Here is a 17,164-nt window from a genome sequence, read left to right as displayed (position 1 = left end):
CTATACAGGGTTTAAAGTGGTACCTGAGAAATGTCCAATACACATTTGTTAAAAAAAATGGCATGCCTAGTAATAGATCAAAGCTACTATCTATAATACCTGCTGCAAGGCTTTATCAGCAAGAATTGTCAAGACAACAGATCTGACTTGATACAAGTGATACACCTGACAATATGTGTTCAGATGTTAGGTTCATCTATATAAAATAAATTCCTGATGTTTCACAAACCTTACAGACATTCTGGAAACAGACTCCGACTGTTTAACCATGTTGCGAACCTGTCTAATTAAAAAAAAAGGGTGGCCATAGAATTGTTTTGGCAGGTGATGTTTTTTTTTTTGCCTTCTGCACATCCCCTGTTAAATAAAAAGAAAAAAAACAATACCTGTAACACTGACAGCTAGAGACACTGGTTATACTGTATACATATGTTTTGGCAAAAGGTTACGGAAGAGCAAACCGTTTTATAACTTGTTGTTTAAACAGAGATGTAGCCAGAGTCAGCCTAAAGAGTCCTGCTACCAATACCCATATATCTTTCGTGAACCTTTTGTGTGTTTAAAGAAAAAAAAAGTAAATGGAGTTGGGAGCTTGCCACTTGGTAGGAAGAGAAATGGTGACACCTCAGGTTGCAATCTAAGCACATTTCTTGTTTCACCCATACAGACCGCACATGGGGGAGGCCACCGCACTCTTCTCTATGGGCACGCGGTCCTGCTCAGGCACTCGTACAGTGGAATGGTAAGTGTACTTTGTGAGAATATTAATAAAGAATGCTTACTACTTCCTGCTACCTCCAGAACTGTTTTTGACAATATGTTTCCAGGGGTGTAGCTTGGAATAGATTTTTACTGAAGTAAAAATCACATTTTTGTCTAAAAAAAAAATCCTGCATATAATGTTGAAGGTGAAAGCTATCATCTTATAAAGCCTGGAGACTACTAATTCAATTTCATGACCCATATTTTTTAAAACAAATGGTCTCCCAGCAACACCACGCCAACCTAAAACTACCATATTCACACTGTCAGAAGTATGTGATATTAAAAGGACAAGAAGAATAGAACTTTTAAATATGAATGAGTAGATGAGTTTATACTTCATTGAGAGACATGCGTTTGGTTCACTGCTACTGAAGTTAATGCTGAGACTGGTGACACTGATGCTACAACTGGAACTGGTAAGACTGGTGCTGCCACTGCTGGGACTGGTAAGACTGGTGCTGTAGAAATACTTATTTTGAATGTTTTAGTATTAGTGCTTTTATTTTTATATTGTATACTTGTTTTTACTGTGAAGCACTTTGGGATGCCTTGGCATGAAAGGCACTATATAAAATCTATTTGATTGATTGATTGATTGATTGGAACTGGTAAGACTGGTGCTGCCACTGCTGGGACTGGTGCTGCCACTGCTGTAACATATACTGTAGCGAGCCTGCGTGCCAAATACACATGGCCAGTAGACAGTACTGTATAATGCTACAAACGTACGCCAGGTAAGGCAATACTTGGACAGAGCATCAGTGTACAGTTAAAGTGACAAGAAATAAATAAACCCATTTAAAATAAAGCAAACTCAACTGACCGGTTTACACATTTTCTAAAACACATCAGTATTAACAACGGTACTTCCTTGGATTTTTTTTTCTCTAAAGAAAAACATTAGGAATTTTTGTTAAAACTGATGTTGTCAAACTGTGAATTTATGGCTAGAATTACCTCCAATTCTTTTAGCCCATGGCATCGGGGCTAAAAATACAATGCATGAAAAGTAGTGCTGGGACGAACACAGGATTTTCATGTTCGGATCATCGCTTGTAATTTTAATATTCGTTCAGGTATTTGTTTGTTTTCTTTGCTATCAGAGAGGTACCTCAGGCTTCCACTGGGTTTTCTCAATTTGAGACCCCGGGGTGTGCTTGATCTGGTCAAAGAGATGTGGAAGGAACAGGAGGATCATTCGACCAATACTGTCCAGTATGTGTTGGACATGCGCAAACGTCTTGAGTCTGTGGGAAAGTGGACGCATGACAATTTGCAGCAGGCTCAACATAGACAGGAGCCCCAATACAACAGAGGAGCCCGGTTATGCACCTTTCAGCCGGGGGATAAAGTGCTTCTATTGTTGCCCAGCTCTGAGTCTAAACTTCTGGCGAAGTGGCAAGGATACTTGCCGGATTGGGACGGTGGATTATGAGATCTGCCAGCCGTAACGACGGATAGAAAAGCACATTTATCATGTAAACCTCTTGAAGCCCTGGTTGCAATATGAGGCATTGTTAGTGGCGCAAGCAGATGATGTCACAGACCTGCGACCTGATCTTTCTGTGTTGGCGAAAACAGGGTCATTACAGATTGCAAACAATCTGACACCAACACAGAAATGTCAGGCTCGGGCGCTGGTGGCAGAATTTCCTGATGTGTTTTCTCCCGTCCCGGGGCAGACTCGAGTAGCCCACCATCACATTGAAGTTGAGCCAGGGGTGCCAGTTTGCCAGAGGCCATACCGCATACCTGAATGCAAAAGGCAGGTAATAAAAATGAAAATTGATTAAATGCTCAGACTGGGGGTAATAGAACAGTCTCAAAGTGACTGGAACAGTCCAATTGTGTTAGTGGATAAGCCAGATGGATCGACTCGGTTTTGCATTGACTTCAGGCGAGTCAATGAAAAATCGAATCACCCGGTCATCTATGTAAGGTAGCGGCAGTATTGCAGTCCTTGTGAGAGGCTGGGTTCATTGCTAACCCAAAGAAATGTGCCATTGGGAAGGGTGAGTCAGAGTATTTGGGGTATCGAGTAGGGAGTGGCCAGATCAGACTGCTGATTACAAAGATGAAAGACTTGGCTGACTGGCTGATCCCTACGACCAAAACCCAGGTGCGCTCCTTCTTGGGACTATAGGAAGTTCATCCCGAATTTCACCAGGCTCGCTACTCCTTTGACGGACCTCTCCCGGAAGGCTGGCCCAAATACGGTCCAGTGGATGGAGCCGTGTCAGAGGGCTTTTCTTGCCTTGAAGCGAAGGCTGTGTAGCAAGCCAGTGCTGTGCAGTCCTGATTTCAGTAGGCGGTTGACCCTGCAGACGGATGCGTCAGAGACAGGTCTCGGTGCAGTGTTGTCTCAGGAGCAGCAGGGAAACGCTCACCTGGCCCTGTACATCAGTAGGAAGCTCCTTCCCCGCGAGAAAAACTATAGTACCATAAAAAGGAGTGCCTCACAGTAAAATGGGCAGTCGAGTCACTTTGGTACTACCTCCTGTGGTGACACTTCACCCTGGTGACAGATCATGCCCTTAGCGTGGCTTCACCGGATGAAGGACAACAATGCCAGGATCACACAGTGACGCTGCAGCCCTATGCCTTTGAGCTGCTAAACAAAGATTAAATAAGTATCCACTGTGGTTTAGAGACTATATAATAGTTTTTAAAAAATTCAAGATCATCATTTTCTCTTACTTTCATTTTTATTTGTGTATTTTTTAGTCGTCCTGCGTACCCCCTATGACCCTTAGAAGCACCCCCAGGGGTACGCGTACCCCCGGTTGAAAAAACCCCTGGCCTATAGAAAAAAGTACCGGAGGATTTGCTGTGCACGATTTTATGATCAGTAACCTACAAGTTAGATACCAGTTTTATTATAGTTAAGGAACACAATACGGTATGGTACAAATAAGGTACAATGAAAATACGATGTGTTTGAAGTAACCTGCGTATCCTGTATCAATTGTTATTTATAACTCCAAGCTCATGCATGGTGGTAGAATCCACTGATCATAAGTATTGTCATTGTAGAGCTGACAGTAGATGTCACTACCGTTTGTAATCAGAGTAATGATTGTTTGAAGTTGTATATAGTTTTGTGACAGTTTTTTTGTTTTACAATCTGGTGTAGAGAGAGCGAGGGAGTTATTTTTATATATTGATTTGGCTTGAACCCCAGCCCAAACAGGGATTCGCTGTTATTTTATTTTATTTAGTGCAGTAATTAAAAGCAGCAAATTTGGAATCCCATATGTATATATATATATATATATATACAATTTAAAAAAAGAGTGAAAAGGGAGTGTGGCAAAATTTCATTTTCCTTAGGGCCGCAAAAATCCTTGCGCCGGCCCTGACAATGACAAAACCTGGCTGTTTGTTTGGCTGCGCTCTCCTTCTTAACCAGATTCCTTTTTATTTGTGACGGTTACATGTATTTGTTACCACCAGTTTCTTTAAAACAAAACAAAATACGATCACACAATCCCCAAGGGACCTGTTGATGCACGGCAAGAATTTCCGAGGTTGGCCAAGCACTGAAACGCTCTTTTGATTTTGGCAGCTAGCAGTGGGCATTGTGTATTTCTAAGTGCCAGAACCCTCAAGTGCACAGCCCTATATTGACAAAATTAGAAAAGGATACCTGTATCCAATTAACTATTCACAAGGTGCTGCTGGTTCTTACTTCTATAAAGGCACTGACTGATCTAGCTGATTTAGCCTGTACAGTATATGTCCCAGTGGCAGGCAACCTGAACTAAAGAGAAGCTCATGAACCCAGGGGAAACACCTTAACACAGACTTATAAAAGAAAATAGAAAACATGATATTTCAGTAATTGCAATAAGAACCACACAAACAACACAACAAATATAAGGGGACAAATGAAAATGTAACTTGAAGCTACTTACTCTTCAGTATTTAGAGGTAAATTGCCACTAGGAAGTTGTTTTATTTGTCGATATGCTGCCTTATATGTTGAGCTGCAGACCAATCATTTTTGAGTGTGCTAGATGCTGTTGTATTTTTGGGAGGATATTTCAGGATGTTTGCTGGTGTACCACAAATAGGAAACATGGAGTGATATAATCTGCCAATAATCAATGTAGTTAACAAAATGTATCTTGCATTATGAAACCCCAAACTGTGATTCAAATAACGTGAAAATCACTATAAAAAAGATGATAGATACTGCTGTTAAATATTGTATTTGACGTATTGTTTATTAAAAAAAAAAAAAAAAAAAAACACTGGTGCCTAGATATACTGGTGCCTAGATTTTGTTGAGCGGTGACCTGATATTGTTGTTGTTAGTTGTTTTGATTGAACCTTCACTGTTTAGCACATACTGTACTGTGCAGGCATTTGAGTAACAAGGGAAAGCAAGTTTGTGACTCAAATGTGAGTTTTGAAATGAAGTTAAGCAGCTTTACACCATTCTAACTGAGAGATAATCTCTGGGGGAGTGAGTGACTATTTTCTCTTGGGCTTAACCTTTTAAAAACACCACATGCATCTCACATTCTAGAGTTGTGCGTGTATCAGGAGAGACATGTGTTTCAAGGTTGTCTTGAAAACTTTGGCAAATATGGAGGATATCAGTCCAAATGCCTTTCTGTCTGTCAGGCACGCTTACATTTTAACATATATCTACAGTATATATCTACAGTAGCTTCAGTCCTGCTGAGAAAAGAAACCTGGCCTTATCCGATCCACAGACACTCAACCTGTTATACTGTAAGGCTTTGTTGTTTGAGTTGTTGCCATTTCTGTTTTGTGGAAGTTACAAGTAACCTCTTGCCAAAAACCCTGTTTTCTTGGTTTCATTTCTCCTTTTTTTTCTCATTCCCATGGGGGCCCGGCCTATGTTATCAAAAACATTTTTTTTCAAGGATTTGCTAAATGCCTATTTTTGCTGATTTTTGACATTTCAGAAATATTCATACATTCAGTTTTTTTTGTTTTTGTCAGCAATTGCAGTTTACTTTTGTTTGTTTGTACGTCCCAGCATGGAGTATGTGCTGCTTCCCCTCTTGAATTAACTATGTTCTTTTTTTAATATACTGTATGTATTTATAGTTTGATTTATTAAACAGAGCTTGAAATTGTTGAGGACTTCTGTTGGTTTCCTTTACATTAATGCCAAACTTTATTTAACACTAAAAAAAAGGACACTGTTTTATAGGGTCACCTGATATCGCTGTACTATATTACACACTGTATCCCTGTTTTTAATAATGGTGCAAACTAGGGGTTTTAATCGATTTAATGATTAATCACACCTGTGGGTGATTGATTTAAAAAATAATTGATCGATCAATCTTGTCTACCTGAGAGTGGTATTGAAAAACAGTGCGTGAAAAATAAATCTTGAAAAATTGTGGAGGGTACTTCCAAAGACCTTGGCAAAAGGGCAGGAAGCCATACCCAATATTTCACAATGTCTCAGAATGAAGAAAATAAGACTGCAAGTAGTTTGTATGCAAATGAGCTCATTTGCATATACACTCCAGATTTAGCAGGCCAGTTAAATATTTAGCTAAATGTTAAGTCTTGTTAAGAGTTTTAAGATTTAGTTAAAAATTTAGCTAAATGTTAAATCTAGTTAAGAGGTTTAATATTTAGTTAAATTTTAAATCTTGTAATTAGATTTATAAATGATATCTGAATGTACACTTTTAAAAAAATATTTATTTTCACAACATTTATAAATACGGTACGGTACAAATAAGGTACAATGAAAATATGATGTGTTTGCAGTAACCTGCGTATCCTGTATGAATTGTCATTTATAACTCTAAGCGCATGCATGGTGGTAGAATCCATTGATCATAAATTTTGTCATTGTAGCGCTGACAGTAGATGTCACTACCGTTTGTAACCAGAGTGATGATTGTATATAGTTGTATATAGTTTTGTGACAATGTAAAAAAAAAAAAAAACATAATCTGGAGTACAATCATTTGTTCATACGTTGATATACTGTATATTGTAACGACCCTGGCAATGGCATCGTCCTGGACATTGTGTTTGTCTTGTTTTTGGTGTCTCGTTTAGTGTTCTGTGTATTGTAAGGGTACGGGGCACGTCGTTAGTGTGTGTATGTGTGTCCATGCGTTAGTGTGTGTGCGTGTGGTGGGTGGCCGTCCCCCAAGGTTTTAAGTGTGTGTGTGTGTGTGTGTGTGTGTGTAACAGAGAGGGGGGAGGAGGGTGATGCAAAACGTTTGGCCATAGCTGTATGTGCTGAACATAGTCATAACTTGCCATTATTTGTTGCTAAATGTGTCTGTACTAGTAGATTATGTAAAAATGCCTTTGCTATGGGTCATTTAAAACAAAGTGGGAACTGTAACTTCATTTGAACAAAACTGTGCACAGTTCTGACCGTCTTGCCCTTGGGGCCTGAGAGAAAATTAGAATCAGATACCTGTTAAGTGCGTTGTGAGGGGCCATCTTATGATAAATGTTCGGATTGTAAAGTGGTGGTGCTTCAGTGAAAATGGCTTAAATATGTAAGAACAGAAAGCAAATTACAGCAGTATTCTGAGTAGCAGGCAAAGCTCTGTGTGGGAGGATGCCTATTAAAGCAGAGCTTTTTATTTTTGTTTGAAAGGGGCTATTTTTTAAATGAGAACTAGGTGTACACTTGCATATTGCATTATGGGTCTGATGTAGATTGATATATAATTTTTACATAATGGAAAAACTGTGATATGGCTACATTGGCTAACGACAATAGTTGCATATTTGGTTATTCTTAATCTAACTTTAGTATTAAGACATCCACCACAATGTACTGTGCCCTTACGTGATGATGCCTGTCTCGTAATAAACTAGCTGAAATACCACACTTCAGAGCAGAATATACCCTGTTTGATTAGTCTAGGTGATTGCTCATTGCATAACATGATGCTGCCACCACCATGCTTCACAGTAGGGATGGTGTTCTTTGGGTGATGTGCTGTATTGAGTTTGCGCCAAACATAACTCTGCATTTAGGCCAAAAAGTTCAATTTTAGTTTTGTCAGACCACTAAACTTTTTGCCACATGGTTGCAGAATCAGTGTTTTTTGCATACTTCAAACAGGATTCAAGGTGGGCTTTCTTGAGTAATGGCTTCCTTCTTGCCACCCTACCATACAGGCCAGATTTGTGGAGTGCTTGGGATATTGTTGTCACATGCACACTTTGACCAGTCTTGGCCATAAAAGCCTGTAGCTCTTGCAAAGTTGCCATTGGCCTCTTGGTAGCCTCTCTGATTAGTCTCCTTCTTGCTCGATAATCCAGTTTGGAGGGATGGCCTGATCTAGGCAGGGTCTTTGTGGTGCCATACACCTTCCACTTCTTAATAATCGTCTTGACCGTGCTCCAAGGGATATTCAAGGCCTTTGATATTTTTTTTATACCCATCCCCTGAAAAGTGGAATATATATATATATATATATATATACCCGCGCCATCTACTGAACGTCATGTCACGTATACATTTATGGACGCTTCTTGCGACCCCCCTTGGATTGCGCCCACCCTGTTGAGTACCACTGGGTAAATGCGATACAACACTTCATATTAGCTGCTCATGTATAATTTACTTTGAGTTGTTGTGATCACACGTTTTTGAAGATTCTGATCAATGTGAATTAAAGATTTCTAAATGACAAGCTTAGCTTCTTCTCACCCAAACTAATATGTATTAATAACAGTCAAAGTTGTTATAATAGTGGAAAACACTAGTGGAGGCTTTGAGTAAATTGTTGATGTTCATAACATCGATATATATTGTAACTCCTGAATGTGTCTAAGACTTTTGCACAGCAGTGTGTGTGTGTGTGTGTCTATATATATATATATTATATTATATATATTATGTCATATTAGGTTTTTAATGGTATTTGATGGTTTGCAAAATAATTATACTGTAATTTATGTATTATATAGTGTACTTCTTTGCTTTCAGTATCTCTGTTGTTTGTCTACTTCGCGCTCTTCAACTGACAAACTGGCATTTGATGTGGGCTTGCAGGAAGATACGACAGGTACGTCATATTAAACACCACTGAGGTCTCCCTTGAGTGAGCCCTCAGGTCATAGCCCCTGCATGATATGTGTATTATTATTATTATTATTATTATTATTATTATTATTATTATTATTTATAGCATTTATATAGCACTTTTTATACAACAGAGTCGCAAAGCACTGTATAGTACATAGCAGAAAAAAAGAACAAACCATAACACATTTGAATAGCATGTCACACATACAACTGCCACAATTAGACCATTTAAATAACAGTTTACACTTAATACATTTGAAACAGAAGACCTCCTTCCAGCCTGGGCCCTACAATGAACATTTAACTTCACAATGCCTAGCTAGCTAATTTACATAGATAATATGGGTCTAGATTGGCTAATCCTCACCAGAACCACAGTGCACAGACTATGCTTGAAATCTCCACCTGTTGGCAGACCCATGAACTGTCACAGTATATCTGTGGAGATCACAGTACCTGTAGAGCCCCCCGTTGGCTTGAAACAAAGTGCAGGGAAAGGGCTTGGCGGTTATTCGCAGGAGATCAGGGTGGTTACAGGTATGCTGCCAAGGGTTTTTTTTTTTTTTTTATTGCTTTAAGCCTTACTCCTTTTTACATTTGGACATTAGAACTTAGGACAAGCAATGTCTTGCTGATACAGGGATGTACAGTGGGGAATATTTCATGTAGAAATGTGTTCTACTGAAGAAAGTTTTCTTCTATGTACTCTACTTGTTTAGTGGTAAAAGTGTATTTTTTTTATGCTTTCATTCACTTTTCTACTGTAGTGTGTACTTTTATTTTATTATTGTATAACACACTAAAGTTTCTGCATTTAATGCATTCCCTTTCATGCGTTTCTGAAAGACAGAAGAAAAGTTAGAATGTTTTATTTAAATTTGGAACAAAATTGCCTTTTAATAAATTACTATCCTTCCTGTCTACAGAGAAGGGATTTTTTTACCCCATAGGATTAATCTGCAGTCAATGCGATCAACACTCAATGGCAGGGTATTCAAATTCAATTGGAAATTGTTGCAAAGTGATAAGTAAGAAAAAGTACAACCAAAGCTCCTCCAACGCCTCCTGTGACTCACTGCAATCTCTGTGACTCCAATGCAGCAAGCTGCTGTGATAAGGGTGATGGGATTTGAAGTTAGAATTAGAATGTGTTGGATATGCAGGAAGCAAGCGTGTGCCAGATGAAACATTAATAAATGAATGTCGTGGAGGGTCGGATACAGCTGCCTTGGGAGCATGATTCGGCCGTACCATACCCCGGAATGTTAAAGGGGGGCAGAATTTCTAAATGGAAATTGATTCTTGCCAGCTATGAAAGTATCAATACAGAAAAAGGAACCTGTTTCACTAAATTAGCAACTGGCATGAATAGAACAGTGCAGTATTTTTACATTTCCAAAAAGTTTTTTTTTCTTTTTTTTTTCCACTGTGGTATTTTATAGGTTAGGTTGCTGCATACAATTTTTGTATACAAGCTTTCTTCTCTCTAAATACTATTTATTTACTAAGAAGTCAATTCAAATTATATAAATAGTAGTATCTAAATGCAGCAGCTGTTAGAAAGGTAAATAAAGTAAGGCCTTTTATATACCAAGGTTTTTTAAAACCAACATCTCTAACAGTTTCCTTTAATGATACCAGTATATAAAATGCCAGGCAGGATCCTGTTTTAATGATTTAACCAGCATCAGGATGTTAGACATTCGATTAATTGAACAGCCCTGTATCCTCTCATTGTTTATAGGAGAGCCCTGCTGGTGGACTATACACCCTGCCTCCAAACAGAGGTCCGAAGGTGAAAAGGTTCGAGCTGGAGATGACCTCATCTTAGTCAGTGTTTCTTCAGAAAGGTATCTGGTAAGTAACAACTTTCAGATCTACAGAGGCCAACTGCCTATTCTGCAGTGCATGGCATACTTCATTGCCCATGGTTTGTCTGGCCAACTGAAAAGTCAGTTAATAGCCAGAGCATAATCATGAATTCCTTTTTCACAGCTTGTGTCTGTCCATTTTCAAGTATACCATGGACCTAAAACATACATTATAGATACCTATCTTTATCCTGAAGTAACCGTGGAATTCTCATAAAACATCCTTATTATCTTATTGTATATGTTAAGTATTATTCACATTTCACTCCCCTCCCCTCCCCATCCCCCACGGATCAATATATCAACAATTATGGAGACAGGCGGACCAGGAACCAGGAGGTGAAAGTTTATATCTTAATGATCCCAATCCAGCCCCAAAGGGATTCACAATTTTATATATTTATGAACTATCAATATTAAAGATCTACAATGGGCAGCTTATCTGGCGTAAAATGTCACATTTTATGTAGCATGGAATCGATCAATGCAGATTTGTTTCTTAATGGATCTCTCCCCTATAGTTTTGGGGCTTTCTCCTCTGAGACCCTCCCCCCCCCCCCCCCCCCCCCAGCTCCACGTTCTTTTTCCGTTCTTGTACTCCAAGTCTATTTGCAGAAGTTAACTTTGTTTAAGGAGCCTTTTGCTCGTTTTCTGGTAACAGTAGTCACAGCTTACATTAAGTGTTCAGTAGCAGTACTTAGCTTCAGTTTTTTAATTTCTTATTAATTGCCTGCCCGCTACACTTAACCCTGACAGATTCAAGCTGGAGGTCAGCCTCTTCGTTATTGGATAGCTCTTAATTCAGTGTAAAGGTGGGACAATAATTTGTAGCAACTGCCCTCCATATTTAAAAAAGAAATGGGATCACAGCTGCACTGACATGGAAGCAGAACCTCAGTGCTTAGAAATTCTGGCCTGTGATTGGTTAAAACCTCATCATATGAGCAAAAATAGATTTAACTATTGCCCTCACATCCATACACCACCGGGCAATAATCTCTATCTGTCATGTGATTAGTTCACATCACTGTCAGTCCTGCCCCTTTTCAAAGGAACACCCTCCACCTCCACTCCTAAACATAAAATGAATGAATGAAAAAAGTGCTGAATGGCGATTCTGTGACTTAACAGAAAATTAATTACAAAACATACTAGAAAAGAAAGAAAAAAACTTGCGAAATGAACTGTTATTTATTTATGTTATGTACGCTGTGTCAGCTATATTTAAGCAGAATACTCTAAGCCATAAATATTTGTGACCAAAATATTTGGCGAATCACACCCATAAATCCTATTTTGCTCCAGAAATGTTGGCGACCTGTTGCACTGGTGGTAGTATATTACTTCATTATATGTACAGCACTAAGATATTCGTGCCAAAAATGTTTCAGGTTTTTTTTCATATGCGAAAAACACATAATAAAAGGCTTGCAAATATTTATGACTTTACAGTATATAATGTCATATTTACTATCCAACCTTGCCTCTCATTATTTTGACTGACTCATATATTAAATATCTACTGCATACTCAGCTAATAGTGGAAAATAAAATGCCTCTCGGGAAGACTATTGTTACCTCCAGGCATTATAGCCCCCTGTCGGTAACAATAGTCTTCCCTCGGGTCAATCATTTTCCACCATCGTCCTCCTCGCCAGTCCATATTTACTGTGTGTGTGTGTGTATGTGTGTGTGTGTATTTTTTTTCAGTCACCTCCAAAATTATTGGCACCCTTGATAAAGATGAGCAAAAGGCTGTATAAAATAAACAACACAGGTAATGAGCTATATTTTATGCTCAAATATATGGGAAAACCATATTCTTTTATTCTAATACAATTGCTCAGAGAATTATTTTTATTAACAAGTAATACATTTTTCTTCTCAAAAAGATAGGTGTCAGAATTATTGGCACCTCTAAAGATTCTTGTAAATAAAATCAAACATAATTAAGTCTGCATTGACATTCTACTACTTTAAGTTCATCTCAGTCTTAAGGAACTGTATTGTGGCCTTCGATGGCATCCTGTTTCACTAGGGTATAAAAATGAGGTAACACGCATATGAAATCTATTTGTCATCCATCACCATGGGGAAAGGCAAAGAACTCACAAATGAAAAGAGACAAATGGTTGTTGACCTTCATAAATCAGGCAATGGGTACAAAACAATAGCTAAAAAACTAAAGGAGGCTGTGTGGTCCAGTGGTTAAAGAAAAGGGCTTGTAACCAGGTCCCTGGTTCAAATCCCACCTCAGCCACTGACTCGTGTGACCCTGAGCACACTTAACCTCAGTCACTTAACCTCCTTGTGCTCCGTCTTTCGGGTGAGGCGTAATTGTAAGTGACTCTGCAGCTGAAGCAAAGTTCACACACCCTAGTCTCTGTAAGTCGCCTTGGATAAAGGCATCTGCTAAATAAACAAATAATAATAATAATACTAAATATACCACTTACCACTATTAGGGCAATAATTAAGAGGTTCAAAACCACTAGAACAGTGGTAAACTTGCCCGGTAGAGGACGCAAGTGTATCTTGCCCCCACGCACAGTGAGGCAGATGGTTCGGGAGGCAAAGGGAAATCCAAGGGCCACAGTTGGAGAATTACAGAACTTGGTTGCATCTTGGGGTCACCAAGTCTCCAAATCTACAATTAGATGCCACCTCCATGCCAATAGGCTATTTGGAAGGGTTGCCAGAAAAAAAGCCTTTATTGAGAGCAACCAACAAACATAAGCGCCTGGAGTTTGCTAAACGGCATTGGCACTTCGATTGGAACCGGTTGCTCTGGTCAGATGAGACAAACATAGAGCTGTTTGGCCACGCACACCAGCGGTGGGTTTGGCGTCGAAAGAAGGATGTGTGTGCAGAAAAGAACCTCATACCTACTGTAAAGTATGGTGGTGGATCTTTGATGTTATGGGTCTGTTTTGCTTCCACTGGTCCTGGGGCCTTTGTTAAGGTCAACGGCATCATGAACTCTACCCAGTACCAGGACATTTTATCCAAAAACCTGGTTGCCTCTGCCAGGAGGCTGAAACTTGGCCGCAAGTCGATCTTCCAGCAAGACAATGACCCCAAGCACACATCAAAATCCACAAAGAAATGGTTAATTGACCACAAAATCAACATTTTGCAATGGCCATCTCAGTCTCCAGACTTGAACCCCATTGAAAACCTGTGGTTTCAATTGAAGAGGGCAGTCCATAAGCGCAGACTGAAGGATATCAAGGATCTGGAAAGATTCTGTATGGAGGAATGGTCTAAGATCCCTCCCAGTGTGTTCTCTAATCTCATTAAACATCATAGAAAAAGACTCAGTGCCGTTATCCTTGCAAGGGGAGGATGCACAAAGTACTGAAAACAAGGGTGCCAATAATTGTGACACTTCATTTTTTTGGGAAATAAATTTATAATTTGAGAAATGTGTAATTTTGGTTGATTCCATTGAATCATTAATAAAGTCAAATATATTCCACATGTTGGAAAATTACAATATAGCTTAGTACTGGTGTTATTTATTTTATACAGTCTTTTTTGCTCATCTTTATCAAGGGTGCCAATAATTTATATATATAGTACAGTAATTACCTTTTGATGGCTGTGTGCACCTTATTAAACCACCATCAAAACAGTAACATTCCTTGACAGGCCAATTATTGAATAGACTGCTTGTACCGTCTTGATCCCTTTTACTTTTTATAAATTCCAGTATGGGAGACTGAGGGAATCCAGTGTTCTCTAAAGATCAAGCGTGACAGTGTAAAAGCCCACCGCTGCTACGTAATGATGATAGATTCTTCAATACAACCTGTCATCTGTTCAATTAAGGGTATTGTGATAGATTTGTATCAGCTGTGCCATACCCCTGTGAAATGTCATTATTAAAAAGGGGGAAGAACATTAAATAGCAAGCCCCACTGATGGGATTTAATTTCACGTCCTCATTGCAGCTTCATTTGTTAAATCTGCTCTCTTCTTCACTGTCAGCGCAGCAAGTGTTTGATATTATTTCTCCCTATTACCGCGGGACATCATTTTTCTTACAGCATTTATCATATGGGAACGGCAGCCTGCATGTTGATGCGGCCTTCCAGCAAACCCTCTGGAGCGTGGCGCCAATTTGCTCTGGGAGTGAAGTCGCACAAGGTAGGTGTCTGTCTTTCAGTTAGTATTGAGTCTTCAGTTAGATTTAATGCAGCCTTCCTCTTGCTAAAAAAGGACAAACTGTTTATGTGCTGCCTATAAAAACCCAGGTCCCATAATAAAAACCATCACCGGTTATAGGCTCATAAACACCATTTATAGAGACCATTTAAACATATTTCAATTATATTTCAACTAGTATATATTGTTTGCTGTTTTTGAATGCTGATGTTAAAATATTCCCAGAATGTACAAGTGTCTTCCAGGCTCCTCCTGTAGTTTCTCAAGCCAGTTTAATTGGTCTAGTTGGTACCCTTCTTTTTTGTACCTCAGCGATTAAACCATGCTGTTCTCTTGGTTGTAGGTTACCTCATTGGAGGTGACGTGCTGAGGTTATTGCACGGTCACATGGACGAGTGTCTGACTGTACCTTCAGGAGAACATGGGGAAGAGCAACGAAGGTCAGCCACTAAAGAGTTCATTGTACCCTTCAGGACTCCAGATTCCTGCAGTTCAGCTGCAGTGCCGTGGCACAACTTTAAAGTCGAGCCCATTAGTGCCCATCAAATTTACCCCATTAGTGCCCACCAAATTTCACCCAAGACAAGGGTGCAGAGGCATGCAGAATAAACCAGAATTTGTATTGGTTCAAATACAATGTAATAATTCAAATACAGATTTTATGATGTACGTTTGTTTAGTCCTGAGATTCCATCGAGCACACAGATAAATTAAAAATAAATGCTACTTTATTAGAGATACAGAAAATAGAATAAAATACTGTATGTGTCAGGTTAAACTAATGTTTTGTGTTCCAAAATTACCTACTGTAGAAATACAGAAGTTCAAAAGTAGTACTGCATTATACAACAGTACAGAAAGTTGCCAAAAGTATGCCCATTCAAATGCAATTTGGTTCATCAATTTTAATGGAAATAAACTTTTTTTGGCTTGCCAACTTAGAACTACAGTAAAAATACAGTAAAAATAAAGTAGAAATACAGTTTTAGAAAAAAAAGCAGATTTCTCAATGAATACAACTAATAGATCTTTTAAAATCTAAGCTCTGCACTCAGGGAAGCAAAACAATAGGATCTAAGTAGAAGAAGCGATCTCTTTTTTTATTATGTGTAGTTGAATATTTAAACATGGACCGTCAGGCTAACAACACAACTACACCTTATTACAGACACTTTCTATAATTGCTTCTTTTAATTTCAACTCAAAAACCTGCACCTCTACATTGTTGAAATGTCAAAATTCATATTTTTTACAATTACACAAGTCATAGGCACCTATTTTCAAGAAGGTTCAATAGTAAAACAATCGTAATAGTCCAGTATAAAACTAGCCAGAAATTATGAATATGTACCGTCCCACTTCTCTCTTGATTAGTCACTCCTCCCACATACCCTCGTCCCAAAGCATGGCATGGTACTGAATATTAAAGCAAAGCAATATGAAAACAATTCTAATCAAACTCACACTAGGTGCATACATCAAAGGGCAGATAGCATTTCAGGTATTCACCCTTTTTACTTTTTATTTTAATTTAGTGTGCCCAATTATTTTACCCCTGATTTTCACCCCAGTTTGGAATTTTCAGTTAGTTTTCCTCCTAAACGCAGCGATTCCCCACACAGCTCAGAAGAACTGAAGGTTCAGTGGATATCCTCCGATCCCACAACCAAGCCAGCTTCTTTTTTTACACCCAGGAACTACAGAGCAGATGTCAGCGAGCTACCGGCCTCTGTAGGACAAAAGCCAGCCCTGCAGGGGTCCTCCCAAGCTCACTAGGCGTCTGGCCGGTAGGGTCCGCTGTAGCATGATGAGGAGAAACAGTCCTTGCCAGTTTTGCCTCCCTAACCCATGGTTAAATAAACTTGCACACTAATTGCACTGGGTCCCAGCAGATGGCTGAATCATTTTTTTTATTTGAATTTCATGCATTTTAATCCATTGCTTTTATTCGCATAGACAGCTTTCACTTTCAAGCTCCATTTGATATGAATCACATTATTATGCTGTATGCATCTTTCCTTTATATGTCTGAGGAGTCCTGAGGTTTCTAGGAAGGTAGCGTGTGTGCAAGGAATAACAAGCAGGAATGTGATTACTGCTTTTAGTCATTCAAGTTCCCAGATGTGTAAGGGATATACGCATTGGCTTTAGCAGTTAAAGTTTGCACATACTTTAAGCCAGCATTGAATGCTCTTCATTAATCAGTTGAGGCTAGTAGAATGTGGCAATGTGCAGTGGGCTGTTACTGTAGTCTTCAGATGGTGCCAGTGCTATTAGACTGTAATGAACACTGAACTTCACA

The 17,164-nt window shown here is 39.0% G+C and overlaps 1 protein-coding gene across 1 annotated transcript in view; it reads left to right on the top strand.

The window, feature by feature from the left end:
• Positions 1–17,164, top strand: part of LOC117403391 (ryanodine receptor 2) — a 276,853-nt gene that overhangs the window by 117,891 nt on the left and 141,798 nt on the right. Inside the window, exons 4-8 of the mRNA XM_059023822.1 lie at positions 668–742; positions 8,726–8,804; positions 10,569–10,681; positions 14,745–14,844; positions 15,206–15,302. Coding sequence (XP_058879805.1) covers positions 668–742; positions 8,726–8,804; positions 10,569–10,681; positions 14,745–14,844; positions 15,206–15,302 — 464 coding nt within the window. The remainder of the gene's footprint in view (positions 1–667; positions 743–8,725; positions 8,805–10,568; positions 10,682–14,744; positions 14,845–15,205; positions 15,303–17,164) is intronic.

This window comes from Acipenser ruthenus, chromosome 5 (genome assembly GCF_902713425.1).
Source record: "Acipenser ruthenus chromosome 5, fAciRut3.2 maternal haplotype, whole genome shotgun sequence".
NCBI lineage: Eukaryota > Metazoa > Chordata > Actinopteri > Acipenseriformes > Acipenseridae > Acipenser > Acipenser ruthenus.
Note: the sequence above shows the minus strand (reverse complement) of the source record. Positions and strands in the feature narration are given on the sequence as shown.